General features: G+C 36.0%; 1 protein-coding gene across 15 annotated transcripts in view; it reads left to right on the top strand.

The window, feature by feature from the left end:
* The window catches only part of MPDZ (multiple PDZ domain crumbs cell polarity complex component), a 193533-nt gene that overhangs the window by 37538 nt on the left and 139090 nt on the right, over window positions 1-16905 (top strand). For all 15 annotated transcript variants that reach the window (XR_010407652.1, XM_064579269.1, XM_064579277.1 and 12 more), the window contains one exon: window positions 16400-16609. Coding sequence is in view for 14 of the 15 variants with exons in the window: in XM_064579269.1 (XP_064435339.1) it covers window positions 16400-16609 (210 nt within the window). In the remaining variant the exon portion in view is untranslated. The remainder of the gene's footprint in view (window positions 1-16399; window positions 16610-16905) is intronic.

Below are 16905 nucleotides of genomic sequence, written 5' to 3'. Positions count from 1 at the left end.
GTCTGTAAGGTTTGGTTTTATTTTTCTCTAAGCATACTGTGAACTGTGAATCAGTTTTATTTGTCTTCTGGAAATGTGGGACTGATAGGAAAAACACTACAAACACTCTAACATGTTGTTCATCTAAGTTTCCAATTTCTCTCTTTTTTAAAGATTTTATTTATTCGAGAGAGAGAATGCGTGTGCAAGCTGGGGGGAAAGTGCAGAGGGAGAGGGACAAGCAGACTCCCTGCTGAGCTCAGACCCTTCCCCCACCCCCCAGGCACTGCTCAGTCCCAGGACTCTGAGACCATGACTTGAGCCAAAGTCAGACACTTAACCAACTGAGCCACCCAGGGGCCCCCTAAGTTTTTAATTTTAAATTTCTATTTGTCTTGGCATTTAAGGTATATTAATTTACTTAATACTTTCACCCCTTTGATGTAGAAAGTTTCAGCATGCTTTGATAAGAATATTACTTTTGGTCAATCTATGTTCTTTAAATTTTTTCTCTTGGAAGTTTTGCTAAGAAAGCACAGAAGTGTTGAGATTTAAATAAAGAAAAGACATTCTGCAAATACACATCAACACACATGCCTAGACCATGGTGTGTATGTGGCGTTCCATTTGCCATTTGTTCTTACCAAGCACAAAAAGGAGTTTTAGAATTAAGTGCATTTCAGATTTGTTTGAAAACCATTTACTACTTTTGGGATAAAATCATGCCATGTTCATCTTTGTCTACTTTGTACCTAATCTGATATTTTACTTGTTAAATGACTGTTTAATTAAGAGATATGTAAATGTTCATGAAAATTCAGAACTGTTGTGCATCAGTAGTTATCTTTTCTTGCCAGAGAAATGATTTTTAGTATAAATAAATTAGCCAAATAACTGAAGTTACTTTGAAGACCTTGTGTTTTTCCTAGTAAACGTATTGGAAAGAAGCCACTCATCACCATCATCATCATCATGGTGATTACCACATATGAAATTCTTACTGTGTGCCAGGAACTATTGTCTCTGTTTCACCATTGCAACGATACTCTCCAGTGGTAGATAATAGTAGATAGATGTACTAGATAATGTTATTTTCCTTATTTTATGGATAGGGAAATGGAGGCACAGGGAGATTAAATGCTGGAGCTAGTATTTAAATGTAGGCTGGCTGACTTCAGACCCCAGGTCTTAATCATAGGGCTCTGTAGTTTTTGTTTCACTGGCCTCGTAAACAGCGTAATGAACATGATTTCAGGATATCCTGGTGATTTGAGGCCTTCGTTATGATCTGATCTCAGTTGCTGGCAGTGTAGTCTAATACGATTTGGAAACAGACACAACCCAGATTTGTGTTGTGTCATTGATATTTATTAGTAGGTGACTTTATATATGTATTTAACTTCACTGAACCTCTTTTTTGCCTCTCCATTAGTTGTAATGTGGGAACTAAATAACATGGATCTAAAAACTCCAAGGCATAAGCTCGTGCTTACCAAGCACTCAATAAATATTGATTCTCTTCTTGGTGCTTCTTCCTCCTATTGAAATTTAATATTCTAAGGCAGCAGATCTCAAATATTTTGGTTTTAAGACCCCATTACATTCTTAAAAATTACTGAAGACCTCAAAGAGCTTTAATTTATGTGGTTTTATGCATCGATATTTTTCAGGTTAGAAATTAACATTGAGAAGTATTTTAAATATTTATTAATTCATTTGAAAATAGCAGTAATCCGTTGCTTTAAAAATTAGAAGAATGGCACTGTTTTACCTTTTTTCATATCTCTTTAATGTTGTTTAATAGAAGACTGGATTCTCGTATCTGATTCTGCATTTGATTTGTTTGGATTTGTTGTTTTAGTTGATGTATATGGAGAACATGTGGCCTCATGTAGCTATTTAGCTGGCAAAGGGAGGAGGATAGCATTTTTGTGGATATCCTTCTTTGATACTGCACCAAAACTATTGGTATTTTCTTTTTTTTTTTTTTTTAAGATTTATTTGAGAGAGAGAGCATATCCGTGTGAGTGGGCAAGCAGGCAAGCAGAGGGCGGGGGTAGGGGCAGAGAGAAAGAGAATCTCAAGCAGGGTCTCCACTGAGCATGGAGCCCAACATGGGGCTGGATGCAGGGCTTGATCCCACGACCCTGAGATCATGACTTGAGCCCAAACCAAGAGTCAGATGCTTAACTGACTGAGCTACCCAGGCACCCCTATTGGTAGTTTCTTAAAATTAAGTTATAAGGTGGAATCAGAAACCAAATCAATGAACATTTTGTACTCTATTACAGTAAAATCTATCTTGTGCTTTGAATTTTTTTTTAACCATGTATAATTTTGTAATAAATTGGTTGTCTGGAAAATTTGAAAAAACAGGAAAATTAAGTTTCATATTTCATAAATATCATAAATTTAAACTTGCTAATATTGCTTCTGGTATTATCAATAGTCTTTAAATTGTGGAAAGGTGTCAAGCACAGAGTGGCAGCTAACAAGTTTTCCAAAATTCTAATTGTCACTTGAAACCTCAAATTTTACTATTGCCACAATTACTGTAAGTTGTTTTCCTTGAAGTGAGAAGCTTACTTTATTTTTGAGAAATTATCTGCCATATATCGTTTGTACAATCATTTTTTTGACTTTCATTTGCTTTTTCAAGTAACATGGTGCTCATGAGGAAAGTAGCTAGTTCAGCTTGCAACTCAAACAATAATGCTTTTCCTCTAGATGAGAGTTGTATTTTTTTTCTTTTTTAAAAGATTCTATTTATTTATTTGTCTCAGAGAGAGAGAGAGAGAGAGCACAAGCAGGGGAAGCAGCAGGCAGAGGGACAGGGAAAAGCAGGCTCCCCACTGAGGCAGGGAGCCAGGCACAGGGCTTGATCCCACATCCAGAGATCATGCTCAGAAGGCAGACATGCTCAACCAACTGAGCCACCCAGGCACCCTGACCAGAATTGTATTTTTTATACACCAGAATTGTGTTATGTTCACTTCTCATTTTGAATCACAGAATATTAAAAAGATGTATACCCAAGAGTCAAGATTGAAAAAAACTGATTTTAACTACTGCATCAAGAACCTTTCTTTTTAAGATTTTATTTATTTATTTATTTGAGAGTGAGAGTGCACCACAAGCAAGAGAGCACAAGGCAGGGGGAGGGGCAGGGCCAAGGAGGGGAAGAGGTGGGGTGGGGCTGAGGGGGGAGAGGCAGGACAAGCAAGACTCCCCACTGAGCAGGGAGCCCAACCCGGGTGGCGGGGGAGGGGGGGGAGCCCTTGTTCCTAGGATCCCAGAGATCAGGGATCATGACCTTAGCCAAAGGCAGCTGCTTACAGCTGAGACATCTAGGTGCCCCCTTCATCAAGAACACTTTAAAGTGACTTGGGGGGGCAGGTAATAGACTATTGCTCTTGATGAGAAAGAGCTGATAAGAATAGTGTCTTTTTCTTTCAGCCTATCATAGACACCTCTCCCCTAATAACAATAAAAAGTTAAGTACTATCAAAAAAGATCAAACAAGTATGAAAAAGAAACCATTGCTTTTGAAATTAGAGGACTTTAATTGGAATTTCAGGAACTCAGGAGATAGGTTAAAGAATCCTGTAATATCTTACTTCATTGTAGAACCTAACATTTTTTTAAATGGTAAACTTAAAATTTATTATATAATAATAATGAAAAAAGTTTAAAGCAAAACTGACTATTTTAAGTTCAGGTTATTTTGCAATCTTTACTCAAGTATTCATATGCGTTTTAAGGAAATGGGGGGGATTTGAATCTTTTCAACTATGAGTATTTCTATAGATTTTAGTGAAATTCAGACCTTTAAAAAATTAGTTTATAAAATACACATGGAATACTTTGCATTACGCTAACTGAGCCTGACATTTTAGTGCATTATGTATTGTGTATTAATTCTAATTATGATGTAATTTTAAGAATAAATAAAATTTTCATAGATGCAGCTCTGAGTGAAGACTAGAACATTCTAAAATAGCATAACCTGCCATGTGTCCATTCATTTAACATGATGACATCACTTACATTGTATAGACTTTACAGTTTTGTACTTGATCTTGTCATTTAATAGTCTATAACAATAGGCATTGCTTTAGGTAGATTACTGGTCATTTATATATGCCGTTCTAAATATCAAAAGGGAGAAGATAAGAGTCTTAGGTACTCTTTAATTCATTTTTTTCTTTGCCTTTCATCTTGAGTTTCTTGGTTGATCATTTATCCTTTTTATTTAGCACGTGGGAATTTTCGGACAAATGTGCCACTGAAACTTTACAGAGACAGATGCAGAAAATTTACATTTTATTACTCAGAATGACTGCTTAACCATCCTTGGGTTAAGGAATTATTTTCTAAATTCAGTAACCTTATATTTTAAATTTATCAGCCAATGATCTTCAATGGCTACTTTAAGAATATCCAAAAATTCTCGTCCACTATCTGCTTTGCTATTCAACAATTCATAGCTATTAAAAGAAAGGTATTCTATCTTAGTAGGTGGGTGAACTATGCCTGGTGGAGCAATTTTATAGGATATCTAACATATTAGTGATTATGCAAAGCATTTTATCTCTTTAATTACTGTCGCACCCCCTAGAGCCCAATGTCTTGGACATTTGAAGTGCTCAGTAAGTATTTGAATGAATGAAAAGAAATTCACATAGACAATGTGAAATTATGCTTATTCCATCAGAAAATGCATCCCTTCCCGCCACCTTATAATTTGCTGCTCCGTTTTCTATCGTGTTTAGTTCAGGAGCTGTGGAGGTACTTTATGTCCAAAATAGTCTCGTCACATTAAGCTAATCCCCTTTGAACATGCAACTCAATTTCTTTAATTAGCTTTAAAAATAAGGATCATTAAATCAGAGTGCCACCATCAATTACTGTGTAAGGGTTTGCCTGTTCAATAATGCATCAGAGTTGTGCTCTAATCAGTATTTCACTGAAAGATTTATGGAAAAGGAGGCCTCCCTTGCTTCCAAACTTGAAATACAGTTCTATTATGTATAAAATTTTTTTTCCTGTGATTGCTACCATTTTAGGTGCTATATTTCATTGAATACTCTTGGTATCCTATCCATCTTTGCATTTCATAATTGGGATCAGTTCCAGAGAGTGTTTTACAGCATTTTTGTAAATTCACAAGAAAATAAGCACTTTTCTTGTTCTGCAAGAAGAAAAGACAAGGTGCAGATTAAAAAAAACAGTCTGCATTTCTATGAGGTGCACCTGTTATGGCAAATTCCCCAGAGAGTGCCTTATTTCTTATTTCTCATTACGTTAGGGAGTAACAAACAAAAAACTGGGAAATTGAACTAGCAATATATGTTTATAAATTTATTTAAAGTCTACCAAAACTAGGATTGTAAAAGCAGTGGTCATTTTTCTTGCTTAATGCAAGATAATACATATTTTAGCTTTGAAATGATAGAAATATCCATCAAATTATATAAGCATTTGCGTCACTTTATTGTCATTGCTATTCTGTGCTTTCAGAATAAGTCAAAATAACAGGACCAGAAAACAGGTTTTGATAATCTATAGAAAAATGCTTTAGGAAATTCAGTTTGAACATAAGCGATCATTTTTCTAGACAATTATACAAGTACTTCTGGAAAGATTGATGTTAGCCATTAAAATAGAGCTAATAATATTAATTTCCTTTTCAGTTAACAACCCAGAAGGGATAGATGAAACATAAGAAGTCAATATTTCAATATTTTTAGCAGATTTAAATCGTTTAGCAAATCTATATATTTGAAGACGTTATATTTGGTTAAACTTAAGTACATAGGTTATATGATCAAAATATTTAAGACATTGATCTTTTCAAGTAGTTTTGGAAAGAAATTAATTTTGTATAATAGGTATTGAAAAAATTTATAATTTTGAAATCTCAGATATATCAACTTTATATCAGGGTGGGTCAAAATACTTCAGTATAAAAGTATTAGATGGCATAATGATTATTTTTTTCTTGTTTGGTGTGCAATTAAATGATTACAAGTTGTAAAAACTCATAATCTTTGAGAAAGAAAAATCTATGTGTGCTGCAGAGGTTAAAATGCACTTGCTGAGGATTCATCTTGACTTGAGCACTTGTTGAAGGATTTATTCTGTGGATGGGAATTAGCCAGTTGAATCCATATCAAGCCTGCAGAGAGTCATACATCACAGTAATAGTTTTGGCTTCATCTTCAGATACCCAGTTTCTATATTCTCTTTCATTTAAGGTGAATGCCTGGTAATTGAACTTTAAATTCTGAGTTTCTGGCAGAAGATTTAGCTTGATAATACAGAGGCTATTCAAAGCACCTTCTTTCTTTCAGAGAAGTGGATGTTTTATCAGTCACTGGAGTGCCCCAGGTTCTCTGCTCTGATTTTATCACTTACCTTGCAAACTTCAAAAAAAAAGAGAGAATTGACATACAGTAAAGGGCAAAATTATATAGTTCAAGGATTTTGTATAAATTGAATGTACACATATAACTCTTCACCTAAATCAAAGTATAGAAAATTATTAACACTCCACAATACTCTGTATCCCCTTAGTTGATCCTCATCCTCTCCCCAAAAGAATCACTATTTTTTTCCAGCCTATGTGAGATAAAATTGACATATAACTGTGTAAGTTTAAGATATACAAAGTGATTTTTTTTAAAAGATTTTCTTTCTTTATTTGAGAGAGAGAGAAAGAGAGAGCACATGAAAGAGGGGAGGGTCAGAGGGAGAAGCAGACTCCCTGTCGAGCAGGAAGCCTGATGTGGGACTCGATCCAGGGACTCCAGGATCGTGACCTGAGCCGAAGGCAGTCGCTTAACCAACTGAGCCACCCAGGCGCCCTACAAAGTGATATTTGATAAGCACATATAAAATGAAATTATTACCGCAGTGAGGTTAGTTAAGATATCTGTCACCTCAGTAATAATGTTTGTGTGTGTGTGTGTGTGTGTGTGTGATTTAAACATTTAAGATCTACTCACTTAGCTTTCAAATATACCATAGAGTATCTTTAACTATAGTGACCACATTGTATGTTAGATCTCAAAAACTTACTTATAACTGGAAGTTTGTACCCTTTGATCAACATCTCCCCACTTCCCCTAAGCTCTGGCAACCTCCAGTCTACTCTCTGTTTTTATGAGATTGGCTGTTTTAGATTCCTTGTAGAAGTCACATCAGACACTGTTTTGACTGTTATCCCATGAATAAGTATTTGAATTTTATTTAAATGCAATCTGAGGGGCGCCTGGGTGGCTCAGTTGGTTAAGCGACTGCCTTCGGCTCAGGTCATGATCCTGGAGTCCCGGGATCGAGTCCCACATCGGGCTCCCTGCTCGGCAGGGAGTCTGCTTCTCCCTCTGGCCCTCCCCCCTCTCATGTGCTCTCTCTCATTCTCTCTGTCTCAAATAAATAAATAAAATCTTTAAAAAAAAAAAAAAAAATAAATAAATGCAATCTGAGTATACATGCTTTGTTCCTGGCTTTGTCTTCACTTTGTGTCTGTGATATTCCTTTGTTTTGTTATATGTAGCTGTAGTTCTTTTCCAGCTTTCATTGTATGAATGTACTAGACTATATCTGTACTTTTTTGATTGTAATCTTTTACTAGTTTTTGGCTATTATAAATAAAACTGCCATAAACGTTCTAACACATGTCCTTTGATGTTCATAAGCGTACATTTCTCTTGGATGTTTACTTAAGAGTGAAATTTCTGGGTCTTAAAGTACATATTCAGCATTTGTAGATTCTGTCAAATTGTTTTTCAAAATAGTTGTAGGACTATGCTCTCAATATAATGTAAGAAATGTAAGAAAATTCTCATTGTTCCACATCATTGCTTACACTTGGTACTGTCAGCTTTAAATTTCTCTTTTTCCAATTCTAGCCACTCTGGTGGGTATGTTGTAGTATCATAAGATGATTAATGATACTGAGCACCTTTTCGTGTGCTTATTGATCATTTGGATATCCTCCTTGGTGGAGTTCCTGTTTTAAGTCATTTGCCATTGTTTCGATTGGTTTTTCAGTGTTAATTGACTTACGAGGGTGTTTTTTTTTTTTTTTTTAATTTTCTGAATACAACTTCTTTGCTGGACATTTGTATTGCAGCTGTCTTTTTCTGTTTTGTATCTTGCTTGTTGACTCTCTTAGTTACATGTTTTGATGACCACAGGGTTTTTTTTTAATTTTAATAAAGTTCAATTTTTAAAACTTTTCCTCTATGGTATTGCCTTTTTTGTCCTACTTAAGAACTTATTGGTTATGCCAAGGATATAGAGATTTTCTCTCAGAAGCTTGCTTTAGCTTCTAAATTTCAGCTGTGGTATGAGATAAAGTATGTATGTTAGTTAATTTTCCATTTGACTGTCCATTTGAACCAGAACCATTTATTGTAAAGATCATTCTTTTCTCCCTTACATTGACACACTAAATCATGTGGTCAAATATATGTGGCTCTGTTTCTAAACTTTAGGTTGTATTCCAGCTTTTTAAAATAATTTTATCATATTTTAGATGCAACTTTTTTTAAGTTTTAGTTTGTGGTTGTTTTTTTCTAGGAAATAGAGCTGCTTTTTTATATTGACTCTATCAACTTTATTTAGAATGTTGTTCAGATCTTTCATATCCTTATTGATCCTCCCATCCTATCAGTTACTGAAAGAGATAAATTATAATCTCTACTTATGTTTGTGAATGTATCTGTTTCTCATTTAGATTCTGAGTCCTTTTTTGCCTTACATGTTTTGAGATTATATTTTTGTTTTTATTTTATTTTTTTAAGATTTTATTTATTTATTTGACAGAGAGAGAGCACAAGCAGGGGGAGTGGCAGAGGGAGAGGGAGAAGCGGGCTCCCTGCCAAGCAGGGAGCCCTATTTTGGGCTAGATCCCAGGACCCCAGGATCATGACCTGAGCCAAAGGGAGACGCTTAACCGAGCGAGCCACCCAGGTGCCCCTGAGGTTATATTTTTAGGTGACTAAGACTGTCTTGTCTTTTACTGAATTAACCCTTTATCTATATGAATTGTCCCTCTTTATCTCCAGTAACGCTTCATCTGATACTAGGGCAGGTGTACCAGGCTTCTTCTGGTTAATGTAGGGTGGATCTCTCTACTTTCATCTTTATCTTTTTTATTATTAACTTGTATCTTTGGTATACAGCATGTATTTGTGTTTTGTTGTATTATACAATCTGAAAATTATAATCATTTAATGTAATAATAAATTTTATTTTAATTTACCATTTATTGTTTTCTTTTTGTCTTGTTTATTCATTTTTTCTTTTTTTATTAGTTCATTTTTTATTTTATCTTCTATTAGCATGCTATTATTCTTTTAGCGGTTACCCTAAAGATAATAGTAAGTATCCTTGGCCTATTTGAGTCAACTTTTTAAAAAAATGTTTTGTAATTTTGTAACAGTTTATTTTGTAATAATGTAGTAATAATTATAGATTCTCAGTAATTTTTCAATATTGTATAGAGAGGTCCTATATGTACTTCACCAAGCTACCTCCAGTGGTCACATCTTGGTAATTAAAGTAAAATATCAAAACCAAGGAAACTGATAATGGTTCAGTGCCTGTCAGTTTTTTTCAGTCTGTGTCATTCTTTCTCTTGCATAGATCTGTGTAATCACCATCACAGTCTAGATACTGTCCCATCACCACAGTGATCTCTCTGCGTTACTCATTAATCGCTATACTCTGTTCCCTCCCCGCCACCACCCCTGTCCCCTGGCAACTTTTCTGTCTTTATAACGAAATAATTTCAAGAATTTTATAAAAATATAGTCATAATGTATGTGCCCTTTAGAAATTGTCTTTTTTTCATTCTGCATAATGCTCTTGTGAACCATCCAAGTTGGTGTGTCTATTCAATATTTTGTTCCTTTTTATTGGTTAGTATTATTCCGTGGTATGGACGCACCTCTTAAGAGACCCTTTGTTTCTTTCCTGTTTTTCACTCTTGTAGATAAAGCTGCTGCATGGTTTTGTGTGTACATAATTTTCATATCTGTATAATAAGTGCCTAAGAGGTAATTGCCATGTTGTATGGTAAATGCATGTTTAGTTTTTTTCAGAAACTGCCAAACTCTTTGTCAGAGGGGCTCTACCATTTTACATTCCTGCCAGCAGTGCATGAGCAGGCCATTTTCTCCACATTCTCACCAGCATTTGGTGTTGTCACTTTTTTATTTAGTAATTCTGATAGGTATATAGTGATATTCTTTGTGCTTTTAATTTGCATTTCTCGAATAGATAATGATGCTGAACATTTTCTATGTTCTTATTTGCCATCTACATATCCTCTTTGGTAAAATGTCTTTGTTCCTTTTCTAATTGGATCTTCTTTAACATTGAGGTTTGCATTTTTTTCTTTTAGGCCAAACATGAGTCTTTTGTCAGATATATTACCCTTAACTTATTTTGATTTTACTTTAATTGGAACTTTTGCTACTTCCTGGAAAATGAAGGGAACTTAGTACAGTTCAACCTTTTGTACCCTCCTTGTGTCTTTTGTGTAATTATTATGTACTTTCTTTCCTGTCTATATTTAAAACTCCACAGATTTTATGTATTGTTTTAAAACATTACCATTTACTCCTTTAAAAAAAAAAAAGATTTATTTATTTATTTTAGAGAGAGAGAATTCAAGAGCCAGTGGGGGAGGACAGAGGGAGAGAGAGAATCTCAAGCGGACTCCCTGCTGAGCACAGAGCCCGAGGCGGGACTCGATCTCATGACACCAAGATCACAACCGGAGCTGAAACCAAGTTAGATGCTAAATAGACTGGGCCACCCAGGTGTGCCCTGATTTACTCAAATCTTTAAATCCTTTTTTGTTCTTTTCAGTCTTTTCTGCATTAGGGAAATCCATGAGGGATCTTTTGTATTTCTAAGAATTTACTTGTGTATTTCTTTAGTAGAATTCTTTTTTTTTTTTTTTTTTTTTTGACAGAGAGAGACACAGCAAGAGAGGGAACAGAAGCAGGGGGAGTTGGGAGGGGGAGAAGCAGGCTTCCCGTGGAGCAGGGAGCCCGATACGGGGCTCGATCCCAGGACCCTGGGATCATGACCTGAGCCGAAGGCAGACGCTTAACAACTGAGCCACCCAGGTGCCCCTCTTTAGTAGAATTCTAAAGCAACACTGTGTGTGTGTGTGTAGGGAAGGTATTTTGAAAATGCTAAATTGAGTTTTTTGTTTAATTCTATTGTCTTCTGTCATTGATTAACTTGAAAGATTGTCAGTTTTATTCTTCTTTGAAGATAAGGTGCCTTTTTGTTCAGGTGGCTTTTCAGATCTTCCCTCTGTGTTGGCTTTCAGCAGTTTTACTATGATGTGCTGGGGTAGTCCGCCTCTGGGATGGACGCGGATAATCCCTGCCTTCTAGTGTTCACGCTCTTGTGTGATCTCTTCTTGAGTGTGGGGTGGATTTATTGATTTGCTTCTGATGAATAGAATATGGCAGTGATTATTTCTTTTTGATACCTTTACAGATTTTTTTTCACAGCACTTTATATAAAGTTTCTGATTGATCCAGTGGAAGGGTTACTCTGATATAGCTATGCCCACAGGGTGAGCTTAATTGTATATAGAACTGTTACAGAAGCAGCTCTCTTGGCCCACCTCCAAATAGTGACTTGCTAAGTGAAAGGCTACTGTCCTGCGAGGCGTATGACTGATGCTTAGAGCACAAAACACTTATTTTCAGGCATTTTCTTGTGTGTGCTTCTGCAGCTGTCACCAGGTAAATGTGCATTTATCAGTCATTTTTAGAGATGTTTTGCCTGTCATAATTATTTTTATAATTACGTGTCTTTGTTACATAATATAAAAATTGATGGCAAAGGATTTTTTCCATGAAAACTTACTTAAATTCTTTTGAAAGACCACATAAATGAATTGATAAAACAATTGTTGGTAAATTGGTTGTGTGTAATCAAACTGTAAAACACTGAAGAAAGAGCTCATAAAAATCCAGGTTTCTTTAATGAAATTATTTTTCAGGAGTCCACATTCTTGCTTCATCTTAAAGAGACTGAAATTGAAAATAATGCCATATTAAATGAGTGCAGTTCGTGCAAGAAAGAAGTGAGGAGCTCTCATGCATCAGGATATTTGTGAATAAATACATTCATGCTTTAAGTTAAAATAAAGTACTTAAGTTATGTATTTGTCCTGTGTTATGATTTCTGCTTTACATGGCCTTTTGAAATAACTGAACCAATTTCTTAAATTTTTTTTTTTTTAAGATTTTATTTATTTGCGAGAGAGAGAATGAGAAATAGAGAGCATGAGAGGGAGGAGGGTCAGAGGGAGAAGCAGACTCCCCGCTGAGCAGGGAGCCTGATGCGGGACTCGATTCCGGGACTCCAGGATCACGACCTGAGCCGAAGGCAGTCGCTTAACCAACTGAGTCACCCAGGAACCAATTTCTGTTCTGACTACATCCTTTTTTTTTTTAAAGATTTTATTTATTTATTTGTTTGTTTGTTTGTTTAAGAGAGGGAGAGAGAGAGAGAACACAAGTGGGCAGAGGGGCTAGCAGACTCCCTGCTGAGTGGGGAGCCTGACCAGGGAGGATCCCAGGACCAAAGTCAGACACTTAACTGACTGAGCCACCCAGGCCCCCACTGACTGTGTCTTAAAAGAGGACTTCATCTATACTTCTAAATACTGAAGGGTGTTTCATCCTGCCTTATTACAAAGAATTTGGCTTTTTAATTGAGTAATTTACATAATCTTAATTTTAAGTTATGTTTTAGGTATTAGCATTAATTCAAATCCATAAATTAATATGTTTATTTACTAAGAACATAAAAGGCCTTTTTAGATTGAAATACTCAGCCAGAACTTAAGCAGAGAACAGGTAATTATTTGGTGACTCTTGCTCATTTACTAGCAACTTCCATAAATTATACAGATTGTTTATCTGTATATAAAAATACCAGATAGTTGTGTTTTCTTGTGTTTATTTTATATTTATAAACCAAGATGGGAGTCAAGCTTTTTTTATTAAACATTTATGCTGTGTCTGCTATGAACAGGTCTATCAAGACAAATAAGATACATTCCTGTTTTGCAAGGAGATTATAGTTCAGAGAGCCATTTTGTTAAACAGTTACAGCAGAGTCAGAAGGTGCTTTGTGCTTTTTTCTGAGTGTAAATCTGCACATTTAAAACCAGCCCTTTTGTATGATGATATGATTAAATTTTAGTTTTTAAATATGTGATCTCTTTAACCTCTGCTCTTACATTTACCTCAAGGGTCAGGAGGAGACAGGAGGAGTCATTGACATTGGTTAAAGCTTTAACAAATTTGGAAAAAAAAACACTGATATTCAGTACTTTTATATGACTCTCATAGTACTGTACTTTTTCTGGTCCTGTAACTTTACTTCTAGAGTGCCTTCACACCTAGTCTTTCATAAAATCAGAGCTTCTGTTTCACCAGTTAACTTCATATAGATAAAATCTTTATTCTTGGAATGTGATTTGTTCATTCTGGCTTACTGTAGCACAAGTCCAAATATTTTTCTCCTATGCAAACATACTATAGGCATTAGGTCTTGGTGTGTGGGATCCTCAGCCTGTCACAGATTTCATTATGCCATCTGCTTCAACCTGAGTGGTGTATCTTCTGCTGGCAGACTTTATTGAAGTTGCCATGGCTCAGGATAAAAAAAAAAAAAAAAATCAAGTTTAGCATAAGGAGCTTGCTTTTGAAAAAATAATAATTGATCATGCCTGCTGTAGATTTTAAAATAACCATTTGAAAGAATTCCCAAAACCCTCTTCTCAACACAATGATCTCTCTTCATCGGTGATTATAGATGATAGCCAATATAATATAAGCCAATATAAGTTGGATTATTGGTAACCTCATTAACTTAACTGAGTCTTCTGTTTAGTTTTAAGGATAGGTAACAAACTCTTAGGCATGGATTGGTGATGTGTTGTAAAATATTTTGAATGCTCTGTCAATGTAAATTTTACCTAATGCCTTATTCCCAGAAATGATACCTCAAGTGACTGTTATGTGTATAGTACAAACATAAGAACGCCATGATGAAAAAATCCTGGTCATAATCTACTTATTAGATGTGTGACTTTGTGTAATTTTGTCATTTGAAAAATGGAAATAATGGTAGTGGGGGGGTTGTTGGGGAAATGAAATCAAAGTAGATCCCTAAGAAAATAAACAATAAAATTGTTCTGCAAATGCATATTGAATGCCAACTCTGTGCAAGGCACTCTTATAGAGAATGAAGAATATAAGAGAGAATAAAATAGTCTAATTCCTCCACTGGGGAATTCTACATTCTAGTCTGTCCACACAGATTTGGATGTACACTCCATGACAACAGGGTCCATGGCAAGTGCCAAGAAGAAAAACAGAACAGGGTAAGCTCATGGAGCATAATGGTGGGGTGCTGTCTTGGGTAGGGTTGTCAGGGCGGGCTTCTCTGGCATAAAGTTGAGCACACCTGATTGAAGTAAAGCAACAAGCATGTAGATGTTGGGGAAGGATGTACGTGGCTGATAGAGTGAGCAGTTTGGTTTGAGGAACTGTGAAAGGGTCAGTAGGGCTAGATCCTGCTGGGTGAAGGACATAGTGCAGGAGATGAGTTCAGAGAGTGATCCAAAGTCATCATTGATGTACTCTTTCTGATAAAAATTGTGGATAAAAAATTACAGTACAGACACCCTACAGAAATGGGAAATTATTTCGCTTTAACTTGATGCTCTGTATAACAGGCACATACAAGTAATCATAGAATGTTTTTTTCCAGAATGGAATGATCTTTTTTGTCATTGTTGTTACTTACTTATGTCATTGTACCCGGAGTTAGTCAAATGGCAAGGCTGGAGGGTACAATCCTCCAGACTTCCAAGTCCATTGGAGACTTTTGACACCAACAGCAAAGAGTTAAGTTCGAACTATGAAGTTAGAGGGAAGAATCCACAAAAGACCACCCTCACTTCTGAGCTGAACTGCAAGTTCTGGATGTTCCCCAACCCTCCTCAGGTTCAATAATTCAGTATAAGGACCTACAGAACTTACTAGAAGCTTTTCTACTCATGCTTACGGTTGATTATAAAGAAAGGATACAGGTAAAAAATCAGCCAGAGGAAGAGACACATAGTGCAGGCTGAGGATTTCAAATATGAAGCTTCCATTTTCCTCATAAAGTGTTTCCTTTTCAGAATTGATGTGTAACAGTATGTATGGAGTGTTGCCAATCCAGGAAGCTCACCTGAGTTTGGTGTTCAGAAACTTTATTAGGGTATCGTTTCATAGGCATGACTGACTGCCTATGTGATTTAACTTAGTGTCAGTTTGGGGCTGAGACCTTGTGGCCTTGGAGCCCACCATGAATATCTGGAAACCCCAAGGGTTTAGAGGTTACTTCCTAGGAGCTGGGGGTAAAGGTCAGACCTCTCTTCAGGAAAGACCAAATTCTTCTCTTTTAAGATCTTATTTATTTATTTGACAGAGAGAGACACAGCGAGAGAGGGAACACAAGCAGGGGGAGTGGGAGAGGGAGAAGCAGGCTTCCCGCGGAGCAGGGAGCCCGATGCGGGGCTCGATCCCAGGACCCAGGACCTGAGCCGAAGGCAGATGCTTAACGACTGAGCCACCCAGGCGCCCCAGGAAAGACCAAATTCTTTACTATATATATTGTTTTAAAAATTCAAGAATATAAAAGATTAAATGGCCCTCTGTCTTTCAGGGACAACTAATGTTATGTTGGTTGGTTGGTGTATATTCTCCCAGACGTTTAATACAAATATAAACATCTTTTTTTTTTTTTTTTTTTTTTTTTTTTAAAGATTTTATTTATTTATTTGAGCCAGAGAGAATGAGAGAGAGTGAGATAGAGCACATGAGAGGGGGGAGGGTCAGAGGGAGAAGCAGGCTCCCCACCGAGCAGGGAGCCCGATGCGGGACTCGATCCAGGGACTCCAGGATCATGACCTGAGCCGAAGGCAGTCGCTTAACCAACTGAGCCACCCAGGCGCCCCTAAACATCTTTTTTGAATGTGCATTGTGTTGTACTGTACACATTGGTTGATAACTAGCCTTTTTCACTTTTGTGTGTATGTGAATGTGTGTTTGTGTGTGTTTTAATGAGTACCTTAAAGGTGAACACTGGAGTTAGGTTTTGAAATTTTTCCCATTTAATAAACAATGCTGTATTGTGCATCCTTATACATATATCTTTGTGTGTTATTCTCATTTTTCTCTTTGAAATTAATTTGCTAAATCAAAGGGTACGGGAATTTTGAAATTTCATATGTACTTCATTATTACCGCTGGGGATGTTTTCTGTGAAATTGTTTATGGAATGTCAAAATTGTTAATAATCTTCATATTGCTCTTAGGTAAACACTGCAACATTGGCAATTTCAAATGTCGAATATGCTCACATTCCACATCTCAGTCCAGCTGTAATTCCTACTCTGCAAAATGAATTGTTCTTATCATCCTCAAATAATGGGAATCTGGAAGCATTTACAGGATCTGGTACTCCACACATCAATGGGAAACCTGCTTGTGATGAATTTGATCAACTAATCAAGAATATGGCCCAGGTAAGAACATTTCTTCTTGTTAGTTATGATAGAACAGTGTAAACAAGTCCTGAATAATTGGAAGAATATGTATATGTTTACATCACATTATATAAATATATAATATATATGGTTAAATATATTTATGAGGACATTTATAACATCTGAAAAAATTGAAATGGAAAAGAAGTGGATTTTGTGTGAGTTTGGGTGGTTCAGAAATTTTTCTATTTATTTATTTATTTTTATTCTTCAGGATCAATAATAAAATACGTCACTCTAGGTGATGCGTGATAAATGTTATCTGGGAAAATTCT

The sequence above is a fragment of the Mirounga angustirostris genome, unplaced genomic scaffold, assembly GCF_029215605.1.
Source record: "Mirounga angustirostris isolate CCGP_5_RB_7025 unplaced genomic scaffold, mMirAng1.0.hap1 SCAF_15, whole genome shotgun sequence".
In the NCBI taxonomy this organism is placed as follows: Eukaryota; Metazoa; Chordata; class Mammalia; order Carnivora; family Phocidae; genus Mirounga; species Mirounga angustirostris.
This window is presented reverse-complemented; position numbering and strand designations above follow the sequence as displayed.